The sequence below is a fragment of the Athene cunicularia genome, assembly GCF_003259725.1.
Source record: "Athene cunicularia isolate RWA chromosome 3 unlocalized genomic scaffold, athCun1 chr3_part1, whole genome shotgun sequence".
Lineage (NCBI taxonomy): Eukaryota > Metazoa > Chordata > Aves > Strigiformes > Strigidae > Athene > Athene cunicularia.
The window spans coordinates 82,447,907-82,467,929 of record NW_020799097.1 but is presented as its reverse complement, the minus strand read 5'-3'; the positions used below and the strand labels follow the sequence as shown (position 1 = coordinate 82,467,929).

At 37.2% G+C, this 20,023-nt stretch overlaps 1 protein-coding gene across 1 annotated transcript in view; it reads left to right on the top strand.

Moving 5' to 3' along the window:
• The window catches only part of LYST (lysosomal trafficking regulator), a 92,764-nt gene that overhangs the window by 9,078 nt on the left and 63,663 nt on the right, over positions 1 to 20,023 (top strand). Inside the window, exons 2-4 of the mRNA XM_026845820.1 lie at positions 16,148 to 16,225; positions 17,498 to 17,696; positions 18,977 to 19,067. Coding sequence (XP_026701621.1) covers positions 17,505 to 17,696; positions 18,977 to 19,067 — 283 coding nt within the window. The 5' untranslated portion in view covers positions 16,148 to 16,225; positions 17,498 to 17,504. The remainder of the gene's footprint in view (positions 1 to 16,147; positions 16,226 to 17,497; positions 17,697 to 18,976; positions 19,068 to 20,023) is intronic.

Sequence of the window (20,023 nt, the reverse complement as noted above, 5' to 3'; positions counted from 1 at the left end):
GGTGGCCGCCGGCGGCGGGAGGGGTTGGCACTGGTGGTGTGTGCGCTGGGAGCCCCCGTGTTTCTTAGGGGCGGGAGTCGGGGCTGGCTCCCCGCGCGTGGGGGCTGTGTATGAGGCGGTGGGTGGCCCGGCGTGCTCCTTCCGAACTTGTGGCCACCGCTGCTACCGAAAGGCGACATTTGAGGCTCCGTGTGTGCGGGGTGGTGTCCCATGCCGCCCCGCGGTACCGACGTACTGTGGGCTCTGTCCTAGGGCGGGCTGCGCTTTGCGGCGCGGTTGTGCAAAACCGGAGCACAAAGCCTCGCTGTCAACAAGGCGTTTGGTGGAGATGGGAGATAACAGTTGCAAGAAAGCAGGTGTGGGCCGTTCACGGAAACGTGATAACAGTCGCGGCACTTCACCCGAACTATGCTTTTTTTATAAAAATAAAGATTGAAAGGAGTGGACAGAGGAGCGATGAGAACTCTTCTAGATGTTCTCTGTACATGGGAAAGAATGGGTGAAGATACTATTTCGAGGGGAAAAAAAGTAATCTAAGAATTGGACCTTACCTGTTATCCCCAAATGAACTGAAGAGCTGCCTGTTGCTTACTTATACAGTGAGAGAGAAGGCAGGTGCATCCCTGGAAGTGAGACTAAGACTTCTTGTATCAGAGAGCAGAGCAATTGGAAGAAATTCAGGAGGATCAGATGACTCAGTGTGGTAGCCTAGGAGTTGGAAAAGCATCTAATGTGGTTATAAATGGGAACTGGCTAGAGAAGAAAATCTGGATGGGAGACATTTTCTTTTCCATTTTAGTTGTAGTGCTGCATGAATCAGTAAGAGTTCAGTATAAGGATCTAGAGAAATTTAGCTTGTCTCGCTAACAGAATTGTACTGTTGCCTCTGAGGTGGTGGGACAACCTTTGGCAGAAAAACTAGCAAGCAGATTTGTTCTAGTCGTGTTTATCATAATCTTATGCTAGGTAGCAGAAAAGAGATGTCTGGAACACTTAACCCTTCCTGAAGGAAGGATCTGAATTTGCTTGCTTGGACGAGAGACCACGTCCACATGGAGCTTTTATCCCAACAGGACTACAGTGTGGTAAGGAGTCAGGGAAATACTCTGAGTCTCCTTTTTGCCTTTAACTGTAGACTCACAGACCAACAGTGCATTCTCTTGGATATCTTAGAAAATCCGTGGTTTACTGGATCTGAGAGTTTCAGGTGGGTGTTTAAAATAGAGTGAATGAAGATTTCTTATATTGTCATTGATAAGAAAAAATCTACCAGCTTTTCCTGGGGTATTTTAATTTTACGCTTCTTTCTTCTTTATTGTGCTTTGGATAGAGAATCTTGCAAGCTAAGAGCACATAGCTTTCAATGCCTCACTTCTAAAGTTAATAATAAATGAGATTTCAGGAAGACAGTTGTTACTTTGTTTGTAAGAGTGTATACAGTAAGTTAAGAGGAGGTTTTTTTTATTGCCACTCCCTCTCTTCTTCCCTTGTTTTTTACTGTACTGAAAGACAGGTTTACATTAAAAGTGTTTAATTGTAAGTTTTTCTGTTAAGTTACTAACCATTTAATTAAGATTCTTAAATGCTTGTTTTGCTTCCTCCTAGACCCTGTTAGATTTTTTTGTATGCTTCCACAACAGTTTCTAGAGCAGTTTAAGACAATAAGAGACTGTAAGCATCTTGAACAATAGTATAGGATTTGTTGGAAAGTTACTTAATATGTGAACATTAGAAAAGAGAAACTACATTCTTAACATTTACTAAAAGTAAGTTGCTGCTTTTATATATTTCTCTTTACAGTTAAGCTCAAAGAGTGTAAGCAAATACTATGAAATATGAACAAACACTTCAGGGGGCTATCAGTTCGACATTTTTATTGTCAGTGACTTGTCTAATAGAGCATCTGTGTCCCTATTAATATACAGTTGTACACCCATGTAGCTTATGCAGGGGTCTAATTTCCTTTGTATTTGAAGATTTTTTTCCGTTGTTATGGTGGTCTCTTTTCAAATATGATGGTGTTGCACATAGAGGAATTTTGAAGCAAAACTGGTTTTGATACTTGTCTTTTGGAGGCAGAAGGGATCAGAGGCAATGTAAGGTGAAATGATTATTTTGTAAGCAGATTCTGGTGCACCAGGGAGTACTTGCTGTCCAGAACATGCTTGCTTGTCCTCTGCAGGTGAATTTAGGTTCTTTGGAGTGACTGTCCGTAATCAACAAGACCTCACTAATAGCCACTTTATTCCTTTTTGAGAAGATGGCAGACTCCGTGGGCTTAGTGAAGAACTGTAGTAGCTGTTGCCTAGATATCACTATTTTATATTGTTGATTCAACTTTATGGTCATCTTTTTTTGTTGTACTTGTTGGAAAATTGGATTATAATGTTGGAAAAGGATTGTAATATGCTCCAGGGGGAGAGCGGTATGTATATATGTATGGGATTACTTTGACTCTTGCTTTCTTTTCCAGTGCAGAGACAGTTGTGAAAATGTCAGTTACTCTAGCAAATTATTGCTTGATGAAGGCTGATAAGTAGACAGTATCAAGTAATTGAGCTGGTGTCATTGGTGCTATCAGCTCCTGCGATAGCACTGATCTGGAGATGATATACTTGCTTTTGGAATGGAACAAGATCAAGCAGAAGAGATCTGTGGTTGTTTCTCTTCTGTCACCTGGACTGATTTGTCTGAGCTGTCTAAGCTGATTGAGCAGCTTGTTACTGCTGAAGGGGGAGATCTCCCTCTTGCCTTCTTCCCTTTGCTGGCAGTGACAACTGCCTGGATCCCTCAACACAATTCAACAACAACAACAAAATCCAGCTGAAAAAGCTAGTTTTCTGCAAACCTGTGGAGATGAGTCACATCGACAAGGAACTGGATGAGTGCAGAACTGGAGGAAGAGGAGGGGAAGAGTACCTGGGGAGGAATAGAAACACCTTGTTAGTTGTGAGGTGTCGGGTGGGCTGAGCTGCCTGTTTAACTGTACCCTGGCTGCTCCTCAGGAGGTGGGGGCTTCTGCTTAGGGTCAACAAGCTGTCTGCTTCAGTTGTCTTGGTCATTTGAGAAAAAGTAATAAGGCAGCATGGTATGCATTAGATTCAGATTTTCTTTTCCTGTTTGGATTCTGGACTTGCATTTGAACATGTCTTTCGTGGACTTGTTGAAATTAGTGCATGGGAATGTCTTGCCTCCAGATAAAGCACTCTGCAGAAGTGATAGTGGAATGTGTGAAGAAGGGAAAGGAGAAGATGCTATGTGCAGTCTTGAGGTTTTTTCCTGCTATAAACTATTAGCTCTTTATAGTTCTTGTTTGCAGCCTGGGGTCTGATTAAAATCCTTTTTTTCTTAGGAGTTGGGTTTTTTTGGTGCTATTGAGTAAAAGTATGAGTCTTGATAGTGTGATTTAGGTAACTATGCTATTCTCTGTGTGACGATACAGCTTAAATCCGATCGCTGAGTGTGAGAGCAAGACGGAACAAAATTAAATGCAAAATGTAGCTTATGTATGTTGAAGAAGGGATAGGTATGTAATACTGTGATCAATGTAGGAAGTCCTGGAATAGTGCTGTATCTTGATACCTTTAAGTGCTGAAACTTCTACTGTATCTTTGTTGTGGATATTTCTTTCAGGTTCTACTAGCTTTATTAGTCACCACTGCACATTTAATCTTTTTTCATATTCAGAATCTGAGGTATTTTGGTGTGTTACAGAAGAGCAGGGCTTCCACTCTTTTGCTTCTTTGACTTTATTTCTTAGCTCTTGTCTGCACCATAAATAACTACTGCCTGCTGTTACTGTGGGTGGCATTTTGCACTGGCCACGCAGTGGATAAGCGCTGAAAAGGTGGTCTTTTGAGCTTGTGTAGTTCAGTGTTGTTCAGTTCAGTGCAGGCATCTGTGACACTTCTGTTTGTATAAGGCTCTTGAGCCATGTGGAGCTGAGGCACTGTGAGAGTTACTCTTACATAGTGAAAGAGCTTTTCTGCACTTTCTGGATAATTTGAAGGGTGGGAAGTAGCCGGCAAAAGTGATGAATACTGGTTTGTAAAAGATGGTAGAAGAGGAGTGTCTGTTAAACCCTGTCTGTGTTAGAGTGGTTGAGCAAGCATTTGACAATCTCAGCTAATCCTCATGTTTATGCAATTTTTTCCCCCTCTTTTTCTGCATCCAGAAAGTTGAGCTCATTGATTTCAGTTAAAAGCATCACTGTGCTCCGTGGCAAAGTATGAGAGCATGAAGTACTAAATGTGAGATGAGAGGAGAGAGTTCCTGGTTATTTAGACTTCTAACTAGAGAAAAACCTTTCTGAGAAGATTGGGAAGATGAAATATCAGAAGAAATTACTGTCAAATGCAAGGCTTCATTGGAAGCATTAAAACTGATGTTAAGTTTGTCCAGTTTTATTTAAGAAAATGCCTGACAATCTATTCCTCTTTAGTATTGTGGAGGCATTTACTGGAGATTTGTGTTCTTGGGTGGGGGTGGGGGAAATAAGTGACAAAAAGCATCTAACTAGATCTGTTAACCTCAGTAAACAACTGATTTGGTTAGTTTTTAGTGTATTAACTAAAATGAGTAATGAGTAACAAGCAGCAATCTTGAAGGGATGAATAGTTCTCAATTCTGGAAAAGTCAGTAAGGAAAATATTTAAGGTTTAAGAAAATATTCCTGATAGCTCATAAGTATATTGTAGGAATTGATGGAAGTCCAGCAATATACTTTGATTATAATATTTCAAGAGCTGAAATTTGTCCAGTTTTGATTCAGTAATTCAGATGCTGAAATAGTCTTAAAATTAACCAAAAAACCCAAGTCTTTCACCTTCCTATTTTTATTGGAAGGCAAGAGAGTTTAACAATTGTAATTTCAAACAATGGAGAACAAACATTTCTGACTTGCTGAAAACAAACCAGAAGCCCTAAAGTGTAAAACTGTGTGTGCTACCTCATATATATTTATCTTTATTACTTGCATCTTTCAATTACAAGGGGAGATTTGAGTCACTCAAGAATGTGTAGTTTCATTCTTGGTTTGTAGTTTCAGTTAACAAAAGATCAAAGGAAAGCAGAATTTCCTTTATGTGTCTGCATATATAGATGAAATGCTATGTGTAGGGTCTCTTCAACTCCAGAAGGTACTCCTAATTAATCTAGAACTATTTTTAGAAGCCTAAATTACTTCAGTTACAAAGTCAATTTGATTATTGGCGTCCTGCTAAATCCTTAACATTTGCAGAAAAAATTATCATATGATGTTTGGTTACTGAAAATACTTCTTGGCTGTGTATGTAGCCTTCATCTGGCATGCTTCATCTCCCCAGTCATCTCTCAGCAGTGTAAAATCTTGTTTGTGTGTGCATGTGTGATAGACATCTATAGTTTTGGTACTGCTTAAACATGAAGCTTGGCTATTTTTTACGTTGTGGATGGATTCAAGGTTTCTTTCCTTCAGTGGTTCAGAATTTTCTTAAATATTTATCTGGTAATAGGTATACTGGAAAACTTTATACTCAGTCATTATTAGTGAAATTATGTATAAATATTGATTATAGTTTCTATCTTGGAGTTTATATTGCTTGACTAATTTAGATTGCTGCTTAAACTTCAAGATTAAAATAAAAATCCCAGCTGTTCCTTATTTGCATTCCCACTGGAGAAAAGCTACCTGAAGTAAGATGTGAGTCATTTTGCCTGTAGTTCTTTTGATTGTTGACTGGGTCTTCTGGGGCTGGTTCAGTGCAAGAGGGGTCAGCACAACTGGAACAAATCCCTCTGTTGTAAAGCCTGGGAGAAGTACAGGGTCTTCTGCCTCCCTAAAGCAACCAAAGCTGTTTGCACTTTATAAAGAAGCTGGCAGACTGAGCTTGACTGGAATACCTGTGTATGAAGCTCTCAGATATTTAGGTAATTTTTTAATATCACCTTCAGAATAGCTACTTGCTGTCTTATCTGCATCTGACTGCTTATAGAAAATATGGACTTCACTGCCCAGTTCCAGAAGCAGAATTAATCTTCTGCCCATCAGTGACTTTTTTTTAAACTTTGATCATTGACCTTACCCTCTTACTTAATTGCTCTTAGTGGGTACTTTAGACACAATGCCAAAATTTATCTTATGCACTTTACTTTCTAGTTTTATTCCTCTTAACTACTAAGCTTTTTGTTTCAGGAATAGCCTTTTCTCATTCATATCCATTCAGCAAGAGTGCCTCAAGGTACTGCTCAGGTTTTTTTGCCTCTTCTATCTCTCTGAGTATTAGTGCAATCAAAATGCATAATCTTATAAATTACAAAAAGACTGGTATGGTTCTCCGGATCATTATTTGAATGGTACATTTGGTGTTTGTTTAAAATAATTTCCAGATACGTGCAGTGTGGTCTGTGTACTTGTAGTGTGGTCACAACTACAGTGTTTTTCCCAGTTGTACTTGGAGACCACACTCTCTGCTGTACTGCAGGTTAATGTAAGAGGGTATTCAGAAAGTCTGCTTGGTCATGCAGGGCTGGTCTGTGTAGGCTTGCTACTGGAGAGGCCCTGAACTTTTGACTTACCTTCTGTTTTAGATGCCTTCTTTCCTTTCACTCTACAGTCTGTGGAGGTTAGTCTTGATCTTTAGATTTAGTCATTACTGTGCAGTCATAGCCGTCAAGACTTACTTTGTAGTCTGTTTCAGGGTAAGTACTTCTTAGCCCTCCAAGTAGTGTTCAGAGCAAGGCTTATGTGGGAGCTATGCTATTTCAGCCTTTTTGCTGCTGAATGTTTCACAGATATTGATTGTTCAGTTTTCTTTTGGGAGAACTTGCTGGTGTTTCAGAGCTTATTTTCCACATAGATTCTGTCTTGTGGTAGCATACTTGTCAGTATCATTCTCTAGTACCATGTGTTTCTTACAGGGGTTGTCCTCTGGCACTTGAGACAAGATCTGGAACAGATCAGTGTTTTCAATTCTGCTAGCAAAGCTTGTCTCTTGCATTTTCATGGTGTTCTTGGTATTCTTCAGTGCATTTTAGCCAGTTTCTGTGATAGCAAGCATATTTCTAACACAGTTAATGTTGCAATCATTATCTTTGAATGCCCCCATGCCTAGTCTAAGGCATGTTTATTCTCTGTGCCTGCATGCAGTGGTCTGAAATATGCAAATTTTAAATGAACTGGAATGGATTTCACGTGGCTAACAACTATATTGTAGTTACTGACTTTGGATAGTACAAGACCACAAGCTAAGCATAAACTTGAGTATAACGTATGTACAGTGTTAATGCATTACTTGAGTGTAGGTGGTTGGTTGAGAGCCTGTCTTTCATTAGTGCTGTACTTTTTATCTTGTAGATGAATCATCTAATTTTTTAGCTTGATTTCAAGCTCAGCAAGAATGCATTCACATGTGTTTTGCATTGTTTGATGACTAAACAAAATTCCATGTTAAGTTGAGAAGCTGACCCACTTGTGTAATATGCAGCTATCCTGTGGGATTCTTCACCATCAACTATCTCAATGATATTTCATCCAGACTCAAAAGGAGGAAACTGTTGATAATCTGTTAACTTGTAAAGGGTATACAGATCTTCATAGCTCAAGGCAGAACCTGGTAACCTGCTGAATTCTAGCAAGAACTACTTTCCTAGCATTGATCACTTAATCTCTGGTGCCTTTTTTTTTTTTTAGCACACAGTAGTTGGTATTGCATTGCTCTGTTCTATTACAACAGCTTGCATTGGTCATTATTGCAGTAAACAGTTCTAAAAACTTTGCACTAAAGACTCCTGAAAATCTTAATCTAATCTAACATTTTTTCCAAGTAAGGGTCAGATATATCAAGTAGGTATTTATATGTGGAAAAATTGAGGATGACATAAAACCAAAATATTAAAAACCATACTGTTTTTCTGCCAACATGTTTTCCCTTCCCCTTTCTTACATAATGGTACATGTCAAAGTTTTTTGATAGTGTGGTATATAAGTAGACAGTTGACATTTAATTCTAGTCCTTAATGTAACAGTACTTTCTAAGAAGTAAATATGAAGTCGGCATAGGGTTTGCTTGTGCTGTATATGTTAAGTTTAGCAAACTTTTTAAGCATCCTGAAATTACAGTGACAATGTACTACTTGTAAAGGCCCCATCATGAGTTAAACAGGTAATACAAATGAGTTTTTTGCAAGTAGACTTTAAAATGATGAAGAAATCATGATGTGAATACTGACACAATCAAGTAGGACAAGAATTTGTAGTTTCACTGCTGTGAATGTTTCAGTAGCTTATGATACGCAAAAAACTGTATCAAAAATTCACTGCATTGACCTTAATGAGACAATCTTATAAAATTACTCTTCTGACAAAGTAGACCAATTAACTCAAAATTGCTATACAAAATTATGCTAGGGATTTCATGTAAGACATGTGGAAAGCTGCTGTCCATGTTCCAGGAGGTATTGTGTTGCAGATGTGGTGTGAGAACAACTAGCACTTGAGGAGCTGGGATGAGAGGGATGTTAGCCCTCTCAATCTCTAAAGCTTGTGAGGTTTGAGTAATATGTAGTTTGGCCTCTACTGTACCCTAGTATGGACTTTGCCATGTATTCTTTGCCTGAAGTGTGAAGCCCTGGTAGGTTTAGGCTGTTGCTGAAATCCTAATTTTTGCCAGTAGGTTTGTGATGATGGCTGTCAGAAGTGGAATATTCATTATAATCATAATGATCATGGTTTTGACTTTTGGAATTACAGACCTCTATAACACTATACAAACTGCATACGGTCAACTTTATTTGTAGATCTCTGGTGCATTGCTTATGTGTGAAAAAGTCTGCAGTTTGGATGTGAACTGGCTTCCTTTTGGGGCACTTGGATCCTGCATCACTTGCTCTTTCCTTGACAAGTTCTCTTTTCTGTTTTTGATAAATTCGTATTTTGTCAACCTTGTTAACACAGCTTATATCTTAATGCTGTCCTTCCTTGGTTTCTGATTACCTGTGTACTGCTACTAGTTTTTATAGTCAGTGGCAGCTAATAAGTTAGAAAATTGCTATTCTGAGTTGATAGTCCCCATTGGCCTTGTAGGACAATCTTATGCAGTTGAGGGTTGTTAGTAGGTTTTCCATTTAAGGGACTGACGTCTGTCAAATACACAGAATAATGAAATGACAGTATACAGTAGAAACACTGGGGATGTAAATCAGAGTTCATTTAATGGAAGTAATATCCTAAGATCACACTTTGGTTGAACAGGAAAACTGAATTTTGGGTAAATGGGATTTATTTTTTAGCTGTATGTAAACAAGACTATTGTGTATATGTTAATCTGTTACACCTTTCTGAGTTGTACTTCTATCATGCATTCATAGCTGTTGTTACCAATAATTATGCTAAGGAACAGTGAGATTCTAGAAATAGTCATGTTGGGGAGAGCCAATTTAAACACTTGTGGTCAGAATATATCACCAGAACCAGATTAAACTGTAGCAAATACATTTTAAATTGCTTCAAAAAAAAATACACTGTCCAGATTTGGGAAGAGTAGTGTGGAACAAATTTTGTTCCCAAAGAAATTATCCAGGAGTTTAATTTTAACTGTCAAAAAACTGCTGAGGCCTGAAAATACATGGCAAATGATAATTCTGGGGTAAGGAAGGGTTTGGGTTTTCTTTCCCACTTACCTCACATGTGGTGCACCACAGGTCTGTCACAATCAGAAGAATGATGTCTCTGAAATTGTTTCTGAGAAGTTGACCTGTCTGTACATGTAATGCCACTTTGTGTGTCTGTAGGTGCCTATAGCCTTAGGTATGTTTGCTAATTACAGATTTGTTAACTTGTTTATATATATATGATACGTGTTTTGGAAAGTGCCTGTTTCTTTAATTTGGCCAAATCTAGCATAGCATTTGTCTGATCTTGTTTGTTTTTTACCTTGATATTCCTATTCTACACTAGGAATGGCTGGTTAGCTGTCAATGTTTCCTAACTATACACAATATGAAAATGAGTATTTCTGTTTCTTTAAGGACTGTTTTTTTCAGCAAGCACAGATGCTATAATTCCTTAAGATTATGTCTTTTTTTAGTGTATCATATAATGCTTTCACATCCACTTAAAGGTAGAAATTTTCTAATTCTCTGATTGTATAAACACTGAGCTTCATGGATTAAATTTTGTTTTAATAGCTAGGTAGCAGAACATAAGTAGACTACATACTTACAGGAGGCTTGAGATACTTGTAGAAGCAGGCCTCTCAGACTTTGGGTATTACAAGACAAGCATCCCACACAGCTGAGGTGTGAGTTAAGTATACTTTTGATTTTTACATAAAAGTGGCATTAGTAAGAGTAAACATACATAAACACAGTTGTATATACAGCAACATGATTGCTCTGAAGGTCTCAACATACCACTCAGTGTTCATTAAAATAATACTTGTTTACCATCTTGTGAACTTAACATACTTTTCCCTTGCTAAAGGACAGTGCATGTGATATTTATGTAAAACTAAGTGTTTTTGGTTTTCACTTGTTTCTTTATTCTGGGGAGAGGGATTCTGACTAACTTGTTTGGCAATGGTATTGATATAGTGGGTTACACAGAAGACTAAAAGCTAGTTACTGAACTCCTTGATGAAATCAAGGACTTTCTCAGAAGTGGAACTGTGCCAAGAAAATTGACATATGAGTAAGTAGGAGTTCTTCTGCAGAGATGGAGTGTTGTCTGGTATGTCTGTTTTGAGAATGAACCAAACTTGGAAGTGTCTTGGTTTTGCTCTTGTTTTCTCATGTTTTTGAACATCAGGGTTATTGGATGGTTAGCAAATGTTCACTGCCATTTATAGGCTGTGCATTTGGCTGATTGCCTTGCATTGGTAAAACAAGGCATCATCGTGTCTCAAGCTATTGATTCTCTGCTTGAATTACAGGTTCCTGTTTTCTTAAAGGTTTGTGTGTTGCTCCTGCTCTGTAACCTACTTCAGCAATGTCAGCTGTATTTGTTTCTAACCTCTTTAAAGTTTTGAGTAATGTCAAAAGGACAGAAAAGGAAGAATGCTTTTTTCAGATATGTGTTAGCTTGAGGCTTTACCTGCATTTCACCACCAAGTAGAGATCTCAAGGCAGCCCTGTAGGATATGTTCCAGGTTTTTTCCAGGCCATGCTAGATACATATTTTTCTATTGCACTCTCATATGCTCTACTTTGTTTTCCTTCTCCAGTTGGCACAGAGGAATTAATTGTAGTATTCCCTTAATGTTATTGTTAACAAATGTCTTTAAACAGAAGGCAGTCAAATTTGGTGTCTGCTACTAACAAGATAAACTTAAGTTTCTGTAATAATAAACCTGTCAATCTGTCCTACAATTGCAAAAACCTGTTATCGAGTGTTTTAGTGTTCATAAGGTGCCAGTGCTCTTCACTATGCCTATCGTCTGCTAACAGAAGCTTGAGTTTAAATTGAGAGTTTAATCCCAAAGTAAACCTGATTGAAATAGTTGTTGATCTATTCATATTAATGTTAAAATCATTGAAGGGGTCACAAGCATGTTCTCCAGAGCATAAATGCCAAGTACAAACAGTGAGACTGGGATAAGTAATTTCTAAATGGAATGAATACTGTGTAAAGTAAATGTAGCATTTATTGACCAGTGGTGACTTGTATTCCCAGATACTTTATTCTAAAGAATGGGTAAAAGGGCTACAAGTTTTGGATTGGAGGCCAGAAATAACTGTATTATACAATGGCTTATAGAAATTACATTGTTGTCAAAATTAATGACTTCGTGTGGGTACACATTCTCTACTCCTCTTTGCATCAGCTGTAAACAGCTTCTTGTAAGTTTGTTTTTCTTATGAGTGTAGCTGTCATTCCTTTAGTGCAGTAGGATACTCATATAACCTGGTAGTCAAGACTGCTTTTATTGAAGATAATGTAGCTAACTTCAGGAAATTGTTTGCGGGTGGCTAGTATGTGCTATGTGTGCCTCCTTAGGTGCATTATCCCTTTTTTTACACAGGCACTCAAGTCTGACTGCAGTTATATGAAAAGCACTCTGTAGCATGGTCATTTTAGACAAATACAACTATTTGCTAATGAGCAATTTGAAGTCTGACATCTACTTCACAACAAATAGAGATGGCTTAAGTAGTTGCTTTTTTTACTAGTACTATAAAATCACTTTTAAAAAGATTAAAAATAAAGTGGCAAGGTAGGTTTATTAGAGCACTAACTCAGGCTATTGTATCAACTGGAGACTCACCAAACTTCTGCCTCTCCTTTTGCTGTAGCTGTTGGACAACAGTTACTGAAAGTAAGAATTTAAATTAGTATTCTGGCATTTTGACTTCATTTGGCATAGTACTGCATTTTACTAAATTACTACAGCAGCATTCTAATAATTAATATAGTTTATTGTATTACTGGACATTCCAGGCCTTTCTGGGCAATGCATTACTGAAAATGTAATCAAATAAAAGGCTCGGTTCACTCTCATGTACCAAATATTAGCTCTGACATTAAGATTTTGTTGCATTTTCTTCCTTCCCCAAGTTACACTGATAGACATAATACCATCTAATCATTAGCACCATAAAGTGTTAGTATGTTCATGATTTAGTATCAAAGACTGCTAAATTGGTCTTATTTTTAAGTTTCATCCTTTAAATTATTTAAAGAATAGATTTGGTATTTTTCTTCTAAAGACTTAAAGTACACTGAAGTAAGTACAAGGTATTCCTATACTTGAAGATGCTTGGATGATGAGCAGCTTCATAAAAATGGGAAGAAGTCCAGAGAAAAGACAAGTTTCAAGTGCAGAAAATTATACCACAGGAGCAAATAGAAAATATGTCCCTTGAGAGCTTGTACAGAAAGGGGCCAGAGGGCAGACATGATACAAACTGAATTGAGGATTGTAAAGATGGGCATGAAGAGGGCCGGTTATATGTGAATGTCTGATCATTCATGGTTAAGTGATTTATTCTTTTTAAAGCTTGTGGATTTTTTCCTTTTAGAAGTAAATACTATCTGTTTGAGGTGGCTTTTATGCAATATGATGATTGTATTCTTCTAGAGGGTGAAATGGAATTTAAGAATGTGAATTTTTTTTCAGGGCTAACTATCTGACACACTGTATATTCCAAAACTAACAGTCCCACTGAGACTGTACTCAGCAGTGGTGAACTGAGATTCTGGTAGGTTTCTTTCTGCTCTCTTGTGGCTTAGTAAATGTGTGATATTTCAGTTTCTGCTTTTTTCCATAGTTAAGATGACATCCCTGAAATCCAAAGACAGGTTAAGGCACTCTACCTCAGTACAAATGTTTTGTACGGCATCTGCTTCCATACTACCAGGCACCACAGCAATTAAAGATGTGTTACTTCAAACAAAAGAAAAATTCTACATTAGAGTAGTACCTACGTAAACCAAATTGGTTGGCATACTTTCTTGGAGTAAGATGAAATGCTGTGCTATGTAGGATGTAGTATCAGCGTACCACAATCTGTAACAGAAGGCAACAAGAAAGCTGAAACCTTAGAGTGCAGGTGGATTTGTTGTTTCTAAAAATAAACCCACACCTCTACAGAGTATTTGCTGTGTTACAGCATCAGCAGGTTAAGTTGTTCACTGAGTTCTTTGAAAAGCAATGTGCCTTAAGTGCTCAGGTCTTGTCAGGTAACAAATACAAAAGGGAAGAAGGTTGTCTGTGCAGATACAACTTTTTTTTTGATTCTTCTTAATTATTTTTCAGTTCTCCTTTGTATTGTTCTTTGTCTCTAGCTTCAAGATGGGATGAATCATGATATATCTGAAACTGTTTCCAAAGTTACATGTGTACTGTCAGACTGTTTCAGAACTTAATTGCAGAAAAAGAAACAGGTACAACTGAGAAATAGCTAGCACTTGTTGGAACAAGTACTTGTAAAAGTGCCTCATTACACTGCATGGTATCTCTTCATGATTTTTTTTTTCTGTAGAATGAGAACATCTTAATTCCTTACCAACTATATATTAAATTCTTGCATTAAGAAGAGATGCTTGATGTCTTTTTGCATTAGCATCAACAAAATAGTACTTTATCTTACCACTGACGTTGAGAATTCACCCTTTTGGTAGAATAAGGTCATATATGTTAAATCCATGTGCAAGCAATGCAGGAAACCTGGAGACTGAGGTTCCAGGTGGAAGGACACTAAAACGTGATGGGCAGCATCGTTTTACATAATGTAATAGTCTAGTACAACTGCAGAACTGCAAGCTATTCAGTTGCAATGAATTGTGAATGCTAGCTGTATGGATTGGTTGATTTTCTGTGAGGCTGTGGATGAAACTTCTTGTTCCCAAGCACTCAAAGGAAGCCAAATTACTACAACTATTAGGAGCTTGCCTGGGGAACTTGTAGTATTTCCCTCCTCCCTGAAGGAGGTCTTTCATGTAATGGGCATGCCTGTCACAATTTTAAGATTGGAGTTGAAGTTTTTATTTAATTGTCACCTGAGAATACTAAAATGAAGGTAGTCTTTCCTTTCTCTTTTGCTATTGCCACCTCCCCACCCGCCCATTAATTGTGGAAGAGCACTCACTTAGAGGCCTTGGTAGTTGAATGTTTGAGGCTTTTCTTGGTTGCTACCCTTTGCATTCCTGATAGCAAATGCATTTTTGGTTCTTCACTATGTCTAGAGAATGAGGGGTTTGGTATTTAGACTAGCTTGCAACTGGAGAACCGCAATCTGTGAATACTTCAGTAAACGTGGGTTTGAACTCTGTATGTGCCTGATGTGTCAGTGAATATAACTTCTGAGAATTTTAGGGCTTTGTTAGAAACTGAGCTCAGTTCAAATGTGTCCAATGATGCTGAACATGAGTATTCTAACACTAATTTAAAAAACAAGTTAAGTGTAAGGAAGACTGGTAAGAAGTCCTGTTACCATTGAATGGCTAAGTAGTTAGCACTTGTTAACATTTTCAAATATTGAACAAAAAGCTGAAAAGTTGCAGAAATAAACATTGCCTCTGCAATTATTAGTGTCTATCGTCTAGGAAACAGCAGAGAAAGTATTCAACCAGTCAGGCTAAACCATACATTAGGATTTAAAGCATGTTTAAGGAGTTCTTCAATCTTGTTTAAGTAAATAAGAGTATTTCAGGAGGATTAATTTTTTTTTCTTGAATTGAACACGCTCTAAGGATGAGGGGAACTGCGATAACTAGAAACTTGAAGTTTTCAAATGAAAAATTGATAAACTCTGACAGGTTATCTTACAGCAAGGAATATGGAATGTTGGGGCTTTATGAATGCATACTTTCTATAGCAGTCATTTTCATGGAGTTGTTACAGAAACTTTTTGCTCTCTCTGCAGAGTTCACTAAGACAGGACTGGTGTTATGTATTGGTTTTGACTTTTTTGTGAAAGCATGTAGTAGGGGTAACTGTCTTGCTATTTTTGACCATTGGGAGATTACTTCTCCCTATTGTTATCTTAGTCTTTTCTGCATTGCTAGTTACAGCTCAGAACAGGTAGTTTAACGTATTCCTTTTAGGGGAAAAAAAAAAAACCCAAAATGCGTTGCCTGTTCTGATCTTCTGTTAGGACTGGAGGGGGTTAAAAGCTTAGAAGAGAAACAACTCCTAAATTTCTTTGGTGGACTCTACAGTTCAGATGTAGTGCTCTTCCTTCCCAATTTTAATGTTTCCCCTGTCTTTAAGGTAATGAAGACTGGTTATCTGTCAGGACAAAGGAGAACAGCATATTTAAAACGCACTTACATCAGGACCTGACTACACAATTCAGATTCTCATACTATCTATCACTGGTACCCAGAGCTGCAAGTGCTTGAAGTATTATATATGCAGTTAGTGATCACTCAATTTATACTGTTTCTAGGGGGAAATGTTTAAACTCTGTACATACCTAGCTTATTTTACATTTTAAAAACTAATTAACTTTGTGCATGTAAGCTAAGTTAACAAATTATTTTCTCTAATAGAATTTTGGTTGTGCAGAATCATAAGCTAAATGTGAAAACTAAAGCTTTAAAGCTCAAAAAAATGCAGAAACCCTCAGGGACTCTTCATAAACTTCAAAGAGCTGTTACAAAAATAATTTTAAAAACGATGAAATTGCATAGTTAACAATGATTTTTTTTATTTTTTTTTTTTAAATACAGGTGAACCAAGGGTGGTATTTCCAGAGTATTTTTCTTCCATATAGGAGATAAATGTGTTAAACTGGCAAAGTAATTCTGGTAAGAAACTTCCTGTTACTCCTACAGAAAATGTCATTTTATGTGTAAGGACTTAGTCTTGCCCCTAAAAGGAGCTTTTTGTACCATTAATGCTAACAAACTTGCTCTTTCTTACAAAGTCTTATTTTTGACCTAATAATTGCATGTAAATATTTTTCAATCAAGCAGTGTTGATTCACCTGTTAACTTTCAATATAATATTTAAATATATTTGGCTCTTTTTGCATGTTCTGTGCTTGGACATGATGAAAATACAAGTTTTGAGTGCAGCTGTTTATATAGACATAGAGTTAAATATGCTGTAGTATTTATTAAGTGGGTTTTATGTGGATTAAATGTTCTTGTTTCTATAGTTGCCATCACTGATTCTTACTTTTGTTTGTTTTTTTTCAGTAATCCTCTTGATATTTTTCTACAGCTGACTCTTGCATTTCTTTGGTCTTGCTTGTTTTTATTTTAAACTTTTCAACACATACTAGTGCTGACTGTGTACTATATTAAAGTGGTTTTATAAGATAGAATTGAATAGACAAAGTGTATGAGTACCTTGTGTGCCTTATCTAAGGTAGAATTAATCAGTTTGGGAATCAGCTTTTTATATTTTCTCCTGAACACATACAGGAGAATTGTATGTTGAATTAAGCAGACTTCAGTAGTGACTGCCACCCACTCACCCTTGCTTGAAGGAAAACACCATGAGGGCTGGTAAATCTAAAGTATTGTATTTGTGAAACTCCCATATTTATCTTAATTATTTTTGCTCTTGAAACAGTTTGAAAACTGTTGGAATATATAACAGGGTAGAAAATGTATTCAAATAAACTATTAAGGATCATGTTTTCTGTACTATGTTGTGCAAGAGCTGCCTGTCTTCCCCTTATGCTTCAGTTCAAATACCTTTTTAGAAGCAGACAAAGATTAAAGCTTACATCTAGGTGACAAAGAAAGCTGAAATGAAGTAATTAGCTTTTATTTATGCAGTAGGAGGGAATGCTGTGTGTCATGGGCTTTTACCTGATGGGTTTATAAAATGAGTGTTTGGGGATGTAGGCTGTTAGCTAAAGTTTCACTGAAATAAATGAAATTCTCTAAGCTCATCCTTCTCACTCCCTACCTTGGTATGTTGATTTCTCAGTCCTATAGACCATTCCATCCTTTGGTGAGGGGAGGGAGGGATACAGGGAAGAAACACTCCTCTCTTCCCCGAGCATTTTTTCCATAAGGAATGTATTTTCTGATGGATTTAATTTCTGTACTTTCCTCTATTTGCAGCTCAGACATGAGCAGTGCCAGTAACTCACTGGCACGGGAATTCTTGACAGATGTCAACAGACTGTGCAATGCAGTGGTCCAGAGAGCAGAGGCCAAGGAAGATGAAGAAGAAGAAACTCATATGGCAGCACTGGGGCAATACTTGGTTCAAGGCCGTGGGTTTATTTTGCTTACCACACTGAACTCTACTATTGATCAAGTAATGTGTTTTTTTTCCCTGGCTATAATTTGTGTTGAGCTTTGACTGTGTCAATTTGTCTGGCACATGTTCTTCTTGGTTCTGACTTGCCTTTTTATGGTAGAGTGTATGAGTTAATTATGAAGACTAGGAATTCAAAAGAATATGCTGCAGTTGTATTCTGTCATTCAGCAACAACAGAAGAGTAACTTGATTAATGAGGAAAATCAAATTCTGAAGTGTACCACTGAAAGTTATTTTGCTTTTTACGGTCTTACTATTGTGCTTTGAATGCTATATTGTGCTTCCCATTCCTAATTAGTCCTGCTGAGAATACCTTCAGTATCAGAAGACTTGTGAGAATGATTTTGAAAAATCTTAGGTTTTATGTCTAATTGTATTGCATCAATAGTTTTAGACTCTTTTAAAATATCTTAATTTGTCTGATAAGACTATTTAAATTAAATTATCTACTAGTGTGCTCTATATAACTAAGCTGCTTATCACCATATATTTTAACTTCATTGCTATTTTGAATTTTTGCAGAAGGGTGTTGCTTCAGCTGTATATCCCTAAATGATAACTGTCAAAATGCTCAAGTCAGCTTTTTGTGTTTGAAAATTTTTGATCTTTAGGACTGACACCATTCTGATAATGCTGCATAGCACCCAGTAATGGAATTGTGTCTGAATTCTGTGCCTTCTACTGCACCTATCTGCATTGACATTCTTAGTGTTGAAGTCTTAGAATCCCAGCAGGAGTGGGAGGTTTTGACTATTTTTCCTGTTTTTTGGGTTTTTTTTTTAATTAGGAGTAACCTTCCCTCTTTCCTCCTATACAACTTCACCTTTTTATTATGAGTCAATAACATCACTTGATAAATGTAAGCTTTTTCATTTGCTTAAAAGTGTGATTTTGGAGAACGCAGAATGATTCCCATGAAGTTCTTCCAAAGTTACGTTTTTGTAACTACAGATGTTTCAAATTTGTCTTGGGCTTCATGTTGGCTTTGTTTAAATCAACAATTTACTTGCTTTTGACTACTCTAGTTTTGTTCTTTGGGTGAGGAATCCCTTCCAAAAAAGGGATTAGGAGAGTTTTGTATAGAAAGATTTCAGAGGTGTAACATGTCTTAGATGCTTTGTGATTTGTTCTAGTAGTAGTCTGCAGTTTGGTCGTTTTTGCGATGAATAGCAGAAAGGCGTGGGGAACTGAATGTTGAGTAGCTTTGTAAAATAAAGAAGGTTAGTCTATTTTTTAAAAGTGCTAAAACTTTTGGTTCTATTTTGTTTCTAACATAGGAGTTGACATGTCGGGAAGAACTTCTCACCCTCCTGCTGTCACTTCTGCCATTGGTGTGGAAAATCCCTGTCCAAGAAGAAAAAGCAATAGGTATGCTTTACCACTTAGAGTATTAAGGACCTAACAGTGATTTGTGTATTAGTACAGAGCCTAGGACTCCCAACTAAATAGTAGTTCATTGTAACACTTACCCTCTTAACATAAAACAAAGATGTGGTTCTGCAGAGAATTTAAACTCAAATACCAATGTTCTGTCAACATACAAGGAAGATCAAAATTGTACAGAGAAGGTGAAGGCTCTTGTTTGGTATGAAAGGCAATGTTCACATCACTCTGTAGCTGAACTTGGTGATGAGAAATTTTTTATTTTCAGGTTACTTTGGGGGAAAGGATATTTGAAAGAGTGTATGATGTTTGCTAATGTGAAGTATTTCTTGAGTAGAAGGGTAAAAAAATACTAATTCTTCTTAAAAACAGAAGATGCTGACACTAGATTGGACAGAGACAGAATGAGACAGACTTTTTCTCCTGAAATTGAAGAAATGGGAAGTAGAGAAGAAGCTTAAAGCCAAACAGTGGACAACAGAGTATGAAAGAAGTATAATGTAATTAGGGAGGCAGGCCCTGAAAAATAGAGTAATACTGGATGATTGTGAACAGATCCAGACTTCATTCCTTAGAAAATATGTTCTGTGTCAAACTGATGTGCTAATTGAGGGGTTGAATCACAAGGTTTCAACTGCCAAAGAGGCAGTTTAAATTGAATTAAAGAAGTGAAAGGCATGATATAAAATATACTCTGTGCAAGAGCTGAACCAGGAAATGGTAGCAATTACTTTGGTTTTGTGGGTTTTTTAACTTTGGCCTCATGCATTTGTCTGATGCATTCTTTTCCCTATTAGAGGATTAAAACAAAGATGAAACAAATGAAATTACCTTGTCTAAGTTCCTAAAGATTCTTACCTCAAGCTCTGCCAATTTTGCTGTTGTAAACTTCAGCAAACCAAAGGCTTTTGTTAATGTTTGTAGACTTGAAGTATTTAAAG